The following is a 14,439-nucleotide window of genomic DNA, read 5'->3' on the forward strand; positions in this document are numbered from 1 at the left end:
GATATTGGAGTGGAACTTGAGTTTTAGGGCTCTAGCCATTAAATGAAGGAATAGAGTTAAACTCTCAATCATACAACCAAAGAATGAAAGAATTAAAGTATGAAATGATTTTTAAACATATAGTTTAAGGAGTGAAAAGACAGAAGTATAACGTGATATTAAAATGGTCCTTAAACATCTATCATCCCAATGTTAGAGTTGGCATGCAAAACAAGAGTTTAGTGTTATTTTAGCATATTGGTGGTTTAATGTGAGGATATAATATTCCACCAACTAAGATGGTATGGATCTTGGGCTTAAACTCAAGTTAAATGCAAAACAAAGATAAATATACAAGTGGAGAGTTAAATTATACCTCAAATTAATCAGCCATACCCAACATACTCATTATCCCTACTATATATTCCCCTCCTCCCACATCTATATGAAAGTACACTTTGAACTTTCACCCCAATCCCATGAACAAAAACTTACTAAATATGAAATGATGTTAAATTACAAATTTGAATATGGGAATAACACTATTGTATTCAAGACAATTTCCACATTTTACAAATATACCTTACTTGCTAATTTAGACACTTTCAAACAAAACTAACATATGGGAAATGATAAGGTGTCTTGTTAGATATAATAAGTTATTACATAAAGAATATTGAAAGACAAATCTCAATATCATAAGGGTTCCCAACACTAACAAGTGCAAGCTAGCCTGAGTATGCTCAACAAGTAACATATAAGAGTTTCTACTTTATATTTATTCAGCATAAGTAAATACATGATGACTAATTTCTCCACTAATTTGGGTAGAGATTGAATAAAGTCTAAAAATACCAGTTTTTAGATAAAAAACATCACTATATTTATGGAGTACACTAATTTAACAAAAAATAAAGAGTATACAATTGCAATTTAAAGCATTCTTTTTATACATGAGGAAAGTATATGCTCCTTGTAACCACATATATTATATCTTTATCAACACCTTGCACTAAGCTCCTAAAATATATACACCAAGAAAGCTTTATTATTTATGGGTTGTAAAAGACTTTTGGAGCTAATTAAATTTTTCAAGACTATTAATGTTTATTCATATAAACATTTATACTTTATATAAACATAAATAAATCTTGTTAAATTTTAAGTTCTCACTTATGACATATAGTACATGTATTAATCTCTGGCAAACATTTTTTACCAAAAGCTTCTTATTTGTATAAAGTGTAAACAATTGTTAAAGTATGATATGTTTGCCATGAATCTAATTTTTTTCAATTTATAATTTTTGTAGAAAACTAAACAGAAAATTGAGCTTCCATACTCGGGTGGGACATCAACATGGGGAAGCAGTGGGAACAACCTTTGGCCATCATAGAAACAGCATTCTCCATCACTGATACAAGGCTCAGTTTCAGTCTCAGGGCAGTAGTCAGCAAAAAGTGGGACATGTTATTCATGTAGAGGTCTGTGGATTCTGACTTGGAGTGTGAGATCCCATTTGGAACCAAGTCTCGTCAAAGTTTGTCTACACATTCCCAGCTCACTACTTCTCTAGGGACTTGCTGGAGGACTCAAGCTTTGCATTTGACCTTTTTGAAAATTCAGCAACATATCTTGTGTAAGCTTGACCAGCCAGACCTCGAATCTCCACTTATGGATCTGGCTCTATACCGCACCATCTGTACTTGCAAGAAACAGGAGAGTGATCGATGCAAAGTAATCAGGTGTTGCTTGTGACATTGTAAGGTTTCGTTGTGAGTGTGTTGGAGTAAGCTCCCAGGGGTAGCTCTTGTACCCCTGGTTTTTTACAACTGCAATCAAGACATCAATGAACACCTAAGCAGTGTTGCCAAACCGAGCTTTACATACATCATAATGAATCAATCACTCAAGAACCAGCAGCATTCTCGGCCTTATTCATTTCCTTTCTGAATTTTGTTCGCCACTCATTACAAATATGTCCAAATCATCGAATTTGGGAATACATGTGTCACAATCTAAATGCTGTATAGGCTCCAACGGTAACAGTAGTCACGATTGCAAACGAGCTTTCAAATTCGTAAGCCAAAATGCTTGCAACCATTGAAATCTGACAATGGGTGTTGAGCTAGAACATCTTTACAATGAAGTGTACCTCCAGAAAAGTGGGCACCACATTGATAACCATAGATATTTATGGCTCTTGTGCCTCATCAATACTTCCAGTCTATCGGCATAAGTCGAAGTTAAGGTCCAGGTTGTGAATATGTAAATTTAAGCAGACATGCCTGGTGCTCCCTGACCAGCTTTATCAAAGACTATTAAGAGGCTCTACACCAAATACATTTCAATACATCAGTGTCACAGGATTCAGCAATACTATCCTTTCACTATCCAAAACCATTCCACGGTGGAAGAATTCTGGAGACAAGGACAACATGGAATCCAGATAGGTTTCCAGGTGGATTTCCTGGTCTGCATCCTACAACAAGCCACAAAACCATTGCAGCACGGCTTACCAGTCAAACCCCAGTGGAACGAGGAGTGCCATCGGCAGCATACAAGCAAGCCAGACAAAGGGGACACCCAGCAGCACAGTCTCTACTTCGGAAAATGGCCAGGGCACAGAGCTTGCTTCCACACTAAATGTTTTAATGCACAGGTGAGGCGTAAACTTTCCAAAGCTTACCATATTTTCTGTAAGCACCGCCTACCAGTGATCATCGAGGACATCATTCTCTACGTTCAACATATTCGCCACCTGTATGAGGTAGGAAGCTCAGAGTTTGAACATTTCCAGTGGGAAGGGACGCTCCAAGTCACCACAGAGCAGATGAATGCAGCGATCCAGTCTCTCCCACGCAAGAAGGCTGCTGATGTCTATGAATTCACAGCCAAGCTATTGCAAGCTCTTGACCCCAACTGATTGGCCCCCATCCTCTACCAACTTTTCCACGAAATCTTCCAACATGGTTTTCCACAGACTTGGAACATCAATAGAGTTGTACCAATTTATAAGGCGGGAGATCCAGCACTACCCTCCAACTATAGTACTGTAATGATCTCAACAATCTTTGCGAAGCTTCTGGCCAAAGTGGTGAAGCAGCATCTCGTGAGCTGGACGGAAGACAAACAATGCAGAGCAAGAGGGCAGGCAGGGCTCCACCCACATTATAGTTGCATCAACCACTTGGTGATGCTGCAAGTAGCCCTAGACAAACTGAGTGCACATCCGCAGACCTCAGTTTATCCATGCTACGTCGACATAGTAAAGCCTTTGACAAGGTATCAAGAAGGAGACTATTCACATGACTTCATGAGCTAAATGTCCCACCGGAGCTCATCAAGCTCATTCAGAGGCTCTACAAAAACGTGAAAGCGGACATTCTACAGCATACTCAAATTGACTGTGACAGTCCAACAAAGTTGCCCCCTCTCTTTTTGGCCTATTCATTGATGGGCTGGAAACGCTCATGGGAGGGTGCACTGCCTCCTTGATCGTGCTTGCTGGGATGATTCTGCAGCTGCTCATATATGCAGAAGACCTCTTTCTATTGGCCCCCTTGTGGCTGGAACTTCAACACCAACTAGACGTCTTGGCACAATTCTGTGACTCTATGGGCCTTACTGTCAACATGAGTAAGATGAAGACGATCCCAGACACAGCAAGCAAATTCCACTACAAATGGAAATGGAATGAGCACACGGAAAAATATAAGTACCTAGGATACACCCTCCCATGGAAAACTGGAGTAGAGGAGCGGGCTAGTGCACTCCTCCAATCAGATTGCCATAAAGCCAACGTATATAGGTGGGGTGTCAAACACACTGATTACATGACAAAAGTAACAGCAATGGCCTTGTATGGAGCAGAAAGGTCCAGGACTAAACAAGACTGTGTGGGACAACCTTGAGCCAATCAATAAGTGTTTCATCTCAGCAGAATTTAAGGTATACAAGGCCATGGTTCTGGAGACAGGCTTACTCCTAATGGAGATTCTTGCTTGGAGATGTTGATGTATGTGCAAAGTGCATACTTTCTCTACAGGCAGAAACTTGGAAATGTGACAATCACTAAATCACAACACATGGCCCAAGCTCTTGGAAAAGGTTGGTGGCACACTCTTGAGGTATGGACAGCTACCCTCAGTCATGACCTCTCCACTTTGATGACAGAATTGTTTGAACAATTGGAGTTTCGGACCTGGCAATTTCCTCAATGTTGGTATGACGTTTGGATGAAGGATAGTGTCTTTTTTGGAATTTATGTGAACACCATCAACCCAAAGCACTAATTCGGTTTCACAATTTACAATTACCTCACCCCTTGCAATCGGAGAATCCTGGTCAGCTACAGAACAAGGTGTCACAGATTGATAATAGAACTTGGACGTCATTTGAGACTGATGTTGCCACGTGATATCCACCTCTGCCCCATATGTTATGAAGAAGTTAAAGACATGGAGCATGTGGTCAACATGTGCTCAACCTATGCTCCACTATGCTAACCACAGGTCAGATCTACATGTAATTCTTATAGGCAAACATTGAATTTCTATGAGAAATGGAGATCAAGTGCCAATCCTTAATCATTGACACCTGCTTGTGATCATACTGCAGTTGAGTTGGAAGTGAAACAAGGGTGACAACACTTCTCACTGCAAATGCTGACAGCTATGTGAAGATTGTGCTGAGGTTTCAACCCAAGAGGCATCAGGAGGGGCAACAGGCAGATCGGTGAAACGAATGGCTCATGAGATCATCAAAATAGCTTACTATAATCCGTCAGTCTTGGTGGGCACTGCAAGACCCTATAAACAGTTAATGAATGAATGAATGAATACTTACCATTACATGTGGATGCTCCTGCTTGAGGAAGACCATAACCGATAAGCACAGAGACTGGAGAAGCATAAGCCATAGAAGCCAGAGTCGCTTCTTGTGACACTCCCGTTGCAGCATCCACTGCATGCTTGAACAGAAATGGAACTTGTACTTTCAGAATCTGCACATACGCATACAAGCAAAAGAAGATGAGAGGTATCTATCCATCTATATTCTGTTTTGGCAGTCTTGCGGTGCCCAACAAGAAGCATGAGACTGCAGACAAGTTTGCAAGTTTGTTGTGGAGGTCTTCTCACTCCCTCCATCTCCACGCTCACGGTTACATAGGAAGAACGAAAAATGATACCACCAATTAAAAGAGCCAGCGAGACAACGACTCTCCTGCGAAACTAGTAGAACAACAGCTCTTTAAAAGTTGTAGACTTTACCTTGCTCTTGGTCTTCCTAGCTCTTCTTGGTTTCAGTGGGCTGGGAGTTCTTGGCCTCTCTTTGTTCCATAGCTTCTCTTTGCAATAATCTTGTCCCTTTTTGCTCTGTCATGCTCCTTGCTAAGTCGGATGTGAAGAGTGTATCTTGTGGCGTGGGCAGACAAGGTGTGATACAGCCTGAGATTTGGATCGAGGGACTCCCAGATTATCCTTTTAGAAAAGATAGAGAAACAAGAGCGTACAAAGTGGCACACCAGATATGACGATCTAGAAGGCAATCCAGAGAATAAACCGCCATGAGCATCAGAATGCCGGTTCATATGCTGAAAGTTTGGCACCTCCTGTGATCGATTCTGCACGAGCTGGATTGATGGAAACCCGATCGCAGGCGAGCGCCATTGCACCCAGGGTTTTACAATTATCGGTCTGCCAACGTGGAAATACGTGGCGCGCCACTAGCAACGTGCGACCAGATCAACCGTCCATGGAGAACACACACTTGATGCAAGAACCGGACGAGAGAAGCTTCACTCCTTCGTTTACTTCTGAGAATGGTAGCCTGTGAGTGATGTATCCGTCAAGATTGATTTCCTGGACGATCCACGAAAACTTAGAATTCTTCCAGCTTGATCAATCCAAACAAACCTTTGTGGAGCACATATCCACGAGCTTCTGCATGTCGGATTTGCCCCTGAATCCACCAAAGTATCCCGACTTGAGTTGGCGACCCGAGAGGAGAATCGCGGGTGGGAATGTCACCATCTCATCAGGCCTGGGAGCTCCAACCATGACCGTTGTTCCATACTAAACAATCCAGTTAGCAAGCACACTGCTGGAAACTAGCAGAGCTTTTCACTCACGCTTGTGGTGCTAAGCAAAGCTTGTACCAACAGATGAGGCTTGCCGACGCATTCAAAGCAGTAGTCGACTCCTCCATTCGTGAGCTCGAGAAGCACCTGAGAGAGAGTGAGAGAAACATTAGAGCTCGGGTGATAAAGACGAGAGTTAGAACACACAACCTCATGAAGCGGCGCTTCGTGGTCCTGTGGATTTAGACACTCGGTCGCACCAAATGCTCTGGCTGCGGAAAAAACGCTCAGCACTTTCGGTAAAGCACCGGTCTTACCAGCTTCGAATTTTCGAGGTAAGATATCGATCCCAATTATCCGAGTTGCACCGGCGATTCGGGCGCCCTCGACAGCCTGAAAAGCAAATGGTTTCTCTTCCAGAACTTTAGGAAAAGCTATAGAGTACGTACTGCTAGCCCGATGGTTCCCAGTCCAATTACAGCAACCGTGGAGCCGGCTTCGACGTTTGCTAAGTTTAATGCGGATCCCAAGCCTGGAAACAAAGAGCTTATCAGCAAAGGAATGCGCAAGCAAGGAGGAACGTACCGGTGGGAACTCCACAGCCCAGAAGACAAGCGCTCTCCAGTGGAACTGGATCAACTTTGACAACCGAGGTCTTGTCCAGCACCGTGAACTCCGTGAAGGTGGACGTGTTCATGAAGTGGTGAATGGCACTGCCGTCAAGCGAAGAGAACCGTGCCGTGCCATCGAGAGGCATGAAAGACGTGAGCAAGTTCCCGAAGCTGACCTCGCAGTGGTTCGTGGTGGAGAGCTTGCAAAGCTTGCATTTCCCGCATTCCCCTTGGTAGACGCAAATGACATGGTCACCGGGAGCAAACTCCGTCACTCCCTCGCCAACGCTCTCCACAACTCTGGTTGGATTGAGAAGATCACAGAAAAAAAAAAACAAGAGTAAGAAACAGACTCCTCAGATCAGGACAAAAGATGGAAATGGAAAAAGAAAAATTCACTCTTTACCCAGATCCCTCGTGTCCAAGGATCACCGGATAGAGCGTGCCCTGCGAAACAAAAGGATTAGCACGGAGCAAAGAGATTGGAAGAGTTTGAGCACAAACTTACCCAGTCTGCGGTGGCGATGTCCGTGTGACACAGCGACGAGTAAAGGACTTGCATGCGAATCTCTCCAGATTTTGGCGGGTCCACATTGATCGTCTCCAGCTCAATCTCCGATCCAGCGCTGTGAAGAACAGCAGCTGGAGAGAAGGAAGAAGATCACACCCAAAGCGAGGCAATAGCGACAATGGTACCTCTGCATTGAATCGTTCTCCCCACCGTAGACGCCATTGGGGTTGGATACGAGAATATACTCCAGATTATGCGCCTCTAGCGACAAAAGCGTTTCAGGGTTTTTGAGTGGTATGTACAAAGGTTTTGGTGTGTCACCACTAGGCTAGTATCGCTACTTCCAGCGATAGACAACGACGAAGCACGGGAGCACGGCCCTGGAGCTCGTCACGTACAGGTCGTCCACATTCGAGAACGGCCCCATCTCTCCGGCGATGGAGTCGAACCCACTCGGGACCACCGCGTCGCCGCCAAATCCCTTGTGCATCCTCCCCGCGATCACTCGGCACACGAGCATCGCGTGGAGATCATCCTCGTCTGATAGATCCAATCGATCCAATCGCTCCTTTGTTTGGAGCGAATCGTGAGCTCTGCCGCTGGTGGCGGTGGTGTGGATCATCAATCCTCCACCGCCGCTCCCCCGGAAGCCCGATTTGATGATCCGGCACGCGCTGCAAGCCGGGGAGGCGCAGATCGACGAGGATCCGTGCGCGCCCAGGCTGCATTCCAATGTGGCGGCGTGGAATCGCAGGAGCTCGTTCCCATCCGCGATCCACCGTGCGTGTTTCTTGGGCAGCGAGCTCGCCCGGGATTTGACAGCGTCGCGGTACTCCTCGAATCGCGAGATGGTGCGATGGGTGTTGTTCACCTTGAGGACGCGCTCGATCTTGGGCGATGCTTCCGGGATTCCTTCGTCCCTCTTCTTGAGCCAGCTCGTCCGGAAGATGATCTCCACGATGTTCTTGGACGAGTCCCCGCGGCCTAGCTCCGTCACTGCGGCCATGGCGAGGATCGAGAAACCCGTGAGCATAGAAACTTTGCTACGTATGACATACGTCTCTAATACGTACCGGCGTGCTTCGTGGCGTGGTGGTGCTCGAGCGCCTCAAACTTGGCGAAGCTCTCGCCGCATCTCTGGCAGGAGGGGTAGGGGTAGCGGCACAGCGACGAGCGCGACGATGGATCTCGCGATATGATCGCGCCAAACGCCTCGTCCGCCACGTTGCAACCGTGGCACCCGCCTCCAAATCTCCGGGAGGAGCTCATCGTGTTCTTTGGAAGCGCTGGACTTGGGTGTTTGAGATTTGGTGGGCGTGATCCCTCGGTAGACTGTGAATGCCGCAGCCCGGCATTTGCCGCAGAGACGAGCTCCGAGGAGGGCGGGTTCCAAAAGAGCGATTTGGCGTCGAGGAGGGGATCGTTCTTGGCGTTGGTGTGGGAGGAGATCGCCGCGGGGCTGCAGGAGGCGGATTTGTGGACGACCTTGGTGTTGCCGTGGATCACGTCCTTGAGATTGGAAAGAGATCTGGAGCAAGTGCTGCGGAAGGGCTTGATCTTGGAGGTGGAGGACGATGAGACCGCCGAGATCGAGATTGGGCTGTGAACTTGCTCGTCCCTGTTGCTCTTGCACGACAGAGATTTGGTCCAGCTCTTCCAAGGGGCTGGCATTGTGCTGTGCTGCTTTGCCCTTTGAGAAAGAAGTATCTATCCTTCGATCTAGACGGGAATGCGAAGAACCAGGAAGCCCATCTTAGAATAGATCAAGGAATTGTCGCCTTTCGAGGGATGAGAGAACAAAACCCAACCAAGAACACGGAGCTTTGTGTCTGGAGCTCTTTGCTTCTACGTTGGACCAAACAAAAAGAACAACTCCATAAAGGCGAGCACCCTGATTTCTCTTTTGTTTTTCTGGGAACGAAGAAAGCTACGCTCACCTCGCTCTCTCTCGCTCGCGCTTTTGCTACATTTACTCTCGAGCTACCAAAGCATGGATGGAATCAATGATATGAATGTGAATGAAAAGACTCCAGGAAGGCGAGCGAGCGAGCGAATGGCCGAGTGAATGAAGAACGATTCGAATTAAAGGGAAGTGGAATGAATGAATGAGATGACTAAAACATTGCTACCTTCTTTCGCTCGTTGTCTTCATGATCTTGGATAATTCCCCAGCTCCGGACCAAAGTTTCTTCGATTAAAACATTGGATTCGAGGATATGGAGTGGAGGATGAGACACCACTAAGAACTTAATAGGAAGAACAGGGATCACAGATATTTGCTATCTCCCAACTTATAACGCGACGACGAAACAGCGCTGTGCAAAGCTGCTACTCCTGGCTTATTGCTTGGAGGACTCATATTCTGTGGCATATACCTCAACACCCAACACATGGAGGCAAGACGACTTATTATCATCTTAAGATAATCCGTGTACCCTGGAGTGAATATCAGCCCAGAGAATATTTTCCGCAATGGTACACACGTTGGCACAAAAGTTTGTTAGTAAGGACGCTTGAATTAGTGTGGTTTAAACAATAAGAGGAAATGGTCTAGTGATATGATTCTTGTTTCAAATAGCAAGAGGTCCCGAGTTCGCATCTCGGAATACCCCACAAGGGCATCTGCTGTCTTTCGCCTTTACGAACACGCTCTTTTCATAAATGCCGTATCCCAAGCACACAAGGCATGGCTGACATTTTTGTGCCTGTTAGCGTGTAAGTCATTTGTGTATGGAATCTTGCATGTAAATGCCGTATTTGTACTGTAGTGGAAGGGAATAGAAGCAAACACGGTCACACATAAAACGCTCTCTCGAGTCTCATGGACTCGGTTTATAAATATTCCAAGAAAGATAGTTAGCATTGGCACTCACATCGCTTTCACTAATCACTCTGGAGTCTGGACCGCAACTGCTCCTAATCTAGTAAATTAATGGTGAGAGTCAACTTAGCTTAGGCAAGGTGACAATGAAAGGCAAGGTTAAGTGTTAAGTGTTAGAGCGAGTTTCATATGAGAAATGCTTTCGTTATAGCACAGAAATCTTTAGCTTTTGTTGATCACTCTAGAGCAATCTAAGATTGCAAGCAACTCAAAGTTACGATAAAAGAAAATGATCTAGTAAACAAATGGTGAAGTCAACTTAGCTTGAAAACGAGGGGTTGACCTTTATGCTCCCACTTTGTCTTTCTAGGTATATCTGATGATATGTGTGAAGGTTTCATTCTAACGGATCTCAGAAATTCAAACTTATGGATGGAAGAGATATCACTAACATTGAGATGGAGTGATATGAAAAAAATCACTAACACAGGGAAGCAATGGTATTTGGTGAATACTATCACTAAAATAGCTCTTTCAAAACGGGTGTTATCAGAGCCAATATTCCATCTGTGGAATATTCTATCTCCATGTATAAAATATCAAGGTTCCACTCCTTTCTCCCCTTTGAGAGCTAAAGCGATGAGTGGTTCCTAGAGCATGAAGGTTGGGGTGACACCCTTAACAAGTGGTGAACCCGACATGTGACTATAATCTAGTGTTTTTCTTTGTTTTTCTTCTTCATCTCTGGGGGATCTGGAGTTGGATTTGGGCGTCATGTGAGTGGAATTCAAGTTCTTAGTTGAATTGGGGTCTTGGCTATGGTGGCAATCTCCTTTCCATGAGTTCTCTTAGCACTATTTTTCTTGCTGTTTGTTTCTAGTGATAGGTTGAGGTGCAGCATGGCCCAAGATTCATTTAGATTGGGTGCATGCAAGGCAATTCATGGTCAACACCCTATTTTTCCATGAAAAGAAGTCCAGCAATTTGTGCAGCCAATGGTGCACATCTGGAGCAGAAGAGAATAGGCCTCCCAACCATAGGATAAATATCATAGAATATTCTTGGAATATTTCTGTGGTCTTGTATATGAACAAGCAGCATTGTGAAGAGAGTCTAAAGCAATACAACCATATGTAAATGGCAACAATAATGTTGTGATAAACAGCCATGAAAATAAGAAAGCAATATGGCTTTTTTGCATGACAATATAGTTATAGAAATAAAAGAATGAGGATACAATTTAAATCATGTCAATTTCCCATCCCTCAAAAATGTCATTCCAAACTCTTTCCATATCATCCTTATTTTCCTATTATAGCCTCATCCATGTAATAACCATTCCATTGAATCAACAATTTCTAAATTGTTTTACAATATCTCTTCACTAATGTTTAAGTATATATATTGGCTAGACTAACATTCTTAACATCAATCTCTAGGATTTGGATGATTAATTTATCTATGATATCACAAGAGTGCAAACATGTTTACACTTTTTCATATGGAACATTAAATGAATCTTTGAACTAATTAGCAAGTCTAAAGTGTAAGTAACATCTCCCACATGATATAAAATTGTTTAATACCCACAACACTATGGACACAAATTAACACTACTACCTCCTTTTAGAGACTATTGTACATTTAACATAGGACCCTTGATATTTCACCCTTACAGTTTTTATACAACCATTTAAAATATTCCCTCTCTCTCTCACAGTTGCAACCAAGGAGTAAAAGCATGAGTAAGAGTAGGAGTGAGAGCAAGAGTAAAAGTAAGAAGTAGAAGTAGGAATAGGAGTGGAAGTAAGAGTAGGAGCAAGAGCAAAAGTAAAAGTAAGAGTAAAAGTGGAAATAGAAGAGGAGAAGGCGGTGATGAGTTAGTGCCAAACAAACAACTTAAAGAAAAATTTATCACCAACTTTATATTCTTAATAAAAATGATGTTCATTAGTTAATCTTTTGTCTCATTTATAAGTTTGTCTTATGTTTTATTTATTTATTTAAGCTTATCTTGCATATCCTCTAAGAAATCACAAGCATAAAACACTTGAACCAAAGCCAAACTCAAACTCATAGAACACCTTAACTTATAAATATATATTGCCATGATCCTAGAGAGAGGGATTGGGAGAAAGATTTTAAGAATCAATTGGAGATATAGTTAACAGTTTGTTGCTCATTCAATGAGTAGTTAAAGCCAAGTAATGCTAAAGACCCAATTTTGAAAAAACTTTCAAAAGGTATTTTCAAATCATGTTAGAGTTAGAATTAGGGGTTTTATGTATAATAGGGATAGTGAGCATTTAGCTCTATTTTATCTGTTGGTTCTAATAATAGAATGCTAGGTGCTCTAGGATTGTTTTAATGTCACTTACAAATCTCTAAGCCCTAAAGTGAGTTGAAAGTATGCTATATGGTAATGATTGAAGTAGGAGTCCAATTAGTGTAACATATTTAGACCATAAGCTCCCACTTAAAAAATTGAGAGTGGGAGTGGAACTCCTAAAAAAGTGCTCAAAGAATATGCATAAAATGATCAATGAATGAGTCTCTAAAAATGGACATAAGAAGGACTAATATATAGCAAATGTTATGATATATGAAAGTGTCAAGACCGAGTCTGAAATGGAGTTTGAAATAGAGTCCAAGATGGAGTTTGAGAAGAAATCTGAAATGGATTTGAGATGGAGTCCAAGGTGGAGTCCGAGATGGAGTTTAGATGGAGTTTGAGACTAGGTCCAAGATGGAGTTTGAGACTGGGTCCAAGATGGAGTTCGAGATCGGGACCAAGATTGAGATCGAGTCCAAATCCAAGATCAAGTTTGAATAATAATTCAAGTCATGGGGTAAAAGCCTAAAGTGATTGTCCTCTGGGGGGGCTATAGGGGTGTAGCACACGTAGTTTTCACCCTTTATCTTATGCTGATTTACTATAAGATAACTACAAAGTAGAATTTAAACCCTTTATATGCTATATATTATATACCACATACCACATGCCATATGTCAAATGACAATGGAGCGAAACTTGAGTTTTAGGGCCTTGGGCCATTAAATGAAGGAACATAGCTAAATTCTCAAGCTTACAACTAAGGAGCGAAAGAATTGGAGCAAAGAGTGACTCTTGAGCATTCAGCCTAAAGAGTGAAAGGACAAAAACACGGAGCAATATAAAAACAATCCTAGAGCATCCAAAATCCCAATATTAAGACTAACACATAAAATGGAGCCAAATAGAGTTTAGCACTATTTTAGCATACTAGTGGTTTAATGCAAGGATATGGGTACTCCACCACCTAGCATGGTATAGAACTTAGGCTTAGACCCAAATTGGACATAGAATAAGGATAAGCATAAAAGTCAGAGCTACACTATGCCTTAGATTGGTTGCTTATGCCTAATTTACCCACTATCTCTACTATACATTTTGAACCACCTATATCCCCTCGGCTCCCCTTGAGGAGCTTTCACTGTTAGGCACTCTTAGTATTAGGAATTAGTCTCTGAGACTAACTTGAAACTTACTAAATTTAAAATGGCATTAGATTATGATTTTGGATACAAGATCATCACCATTATCTTTAGGACAATCTCTACATTCTATAGATATGCCAAATTAGTAAATCTAAACACTTCTTAATTAGTAATTGGGATTGAGACCAACATAAGGTATGATAGTGAAGACATCATTTAGCAAATATTGAGGGACCAAATTCAATATTGTGGGGGTTTCTAACACTAGTAAGTGCAAGTCAACAATATAAATTTCTCATCACCATGTCAAGTATGCTTGATTAAATAACAATTTAGGATTTCCTTCCTTAGTGCCCTTTCAGTCTAAGTGCATATGTGATGACTAGTTTCTCAATTAGCTTGGCTGGAAACTGATAAAGAGTCTAGCAATACCAACCTTCTGCTGTCGTGGCAGTAAGGAAAGAATATCCGAAAAGACTAGTTGACAGATAACTTTTGATACCCACAATCATATTTGCGACATTCTTCCCCTTTTAGGGAAGATTGATGTCTTCGTTGATGCACACTCTAGTCTAGACCACTGGCAAAGAAATAACTCTAGAAAAAAGTCACAGTGATCACACTATGTGAGAAATGCACTAAGTTAAATGAGTTAAGGTAACTTCTTCCTCTAATGCAAATGCGCTTGACCAAAAAAGCTAGCCATCCTTGCTACTCTGGGTATCACCTAGTTTACAAAAGTGTGATATACCCCTGCCCACAAGGACATAAACAAAGAAGTTAAAGGTTACAACCCTTATGAATAAAGAAACCAAACCTATTGGTAAGGTTTAGATAAACTATTGTAAATAGGCCATTACAGTTGTTTACATAGTCACACCCTTTTTAATGAAATAAAGAACCTTGAGAAAGAGATAGGTGATCTGACCACTTTACAATAATTACCCCATGACTAGAG

General features: G+C 42.6%; 2 protein-coding genes across 2 annotated transcripts; both read right to left on the reverse strand.

The window, feature by feature from the left end:
• Positions 1–5,435: 5,435 nt before the first annotated feature.
• LOC9638191 (alcohol dehydrogenase class-3) lies at positions 5,436–7,494 on the reverse strand. The gene is made up of 10 exons (XM_002975210.2): positions 7,369–7,494; positions 7,181–7,314; positions 7,079–7,119; positions 6,647–6,972; positions 6,511–6,593; positions 6,379–6,454; positions 6,272–6,333; positions 6,113–6,208; positions 5,898–6,056; positions 5,436–5,843 (listed from the first exon to the last, which is right to left on the reverse strand). Exons 1-10 carry the CDS (start codon positions 7,403–7,405, stop codon positions 5,727–5,729), a joined length of 1,131 nt encoding a protein of 376 aa, XP_002975256.1. The 5' UTR covers positions 7,406–7,494; the 3' UTR covers positions 5,436–5,726.
• Positions 7,435–9,557, reverse strand: LOC112348006. The gene is made up of 2 exons (XM_024679852.1): positions 8,257–9,557; positions 7,435–8,179 (listed from the first exon to the last, which is right to left on the reverse strand). Exons 1-2 carry the CDS (start codon positions 8,852–8,854, stop codon positions 7,521–7,523), a joined length of 1,257 nt encoding a protein of 418 aa, XP_024535620.1. The 5' UTR covers positions 8,855–9,557; the 3' UTR covers positions 7,435–7,520.
• Positions 9,558–14,439: the final 4,882 nt, after the last annotated feature.

This window comes from Selaginella moellendorffii, unplaced genomic scaffold (assembly GCF_000143415.4).
Source record: "Selaginella moellendorffii unplaced genomic scaffold, v1.0 SELMOscaffold_26, whole genome shotgun sequence".
Taxonomy (NCBI): Eukaryota; Viridiplantae; Streptophyta; class Lycopodiopsida; order Selaginellales; family Selaginellaceae; genus Selaginella; species Selaginella moellendorffii.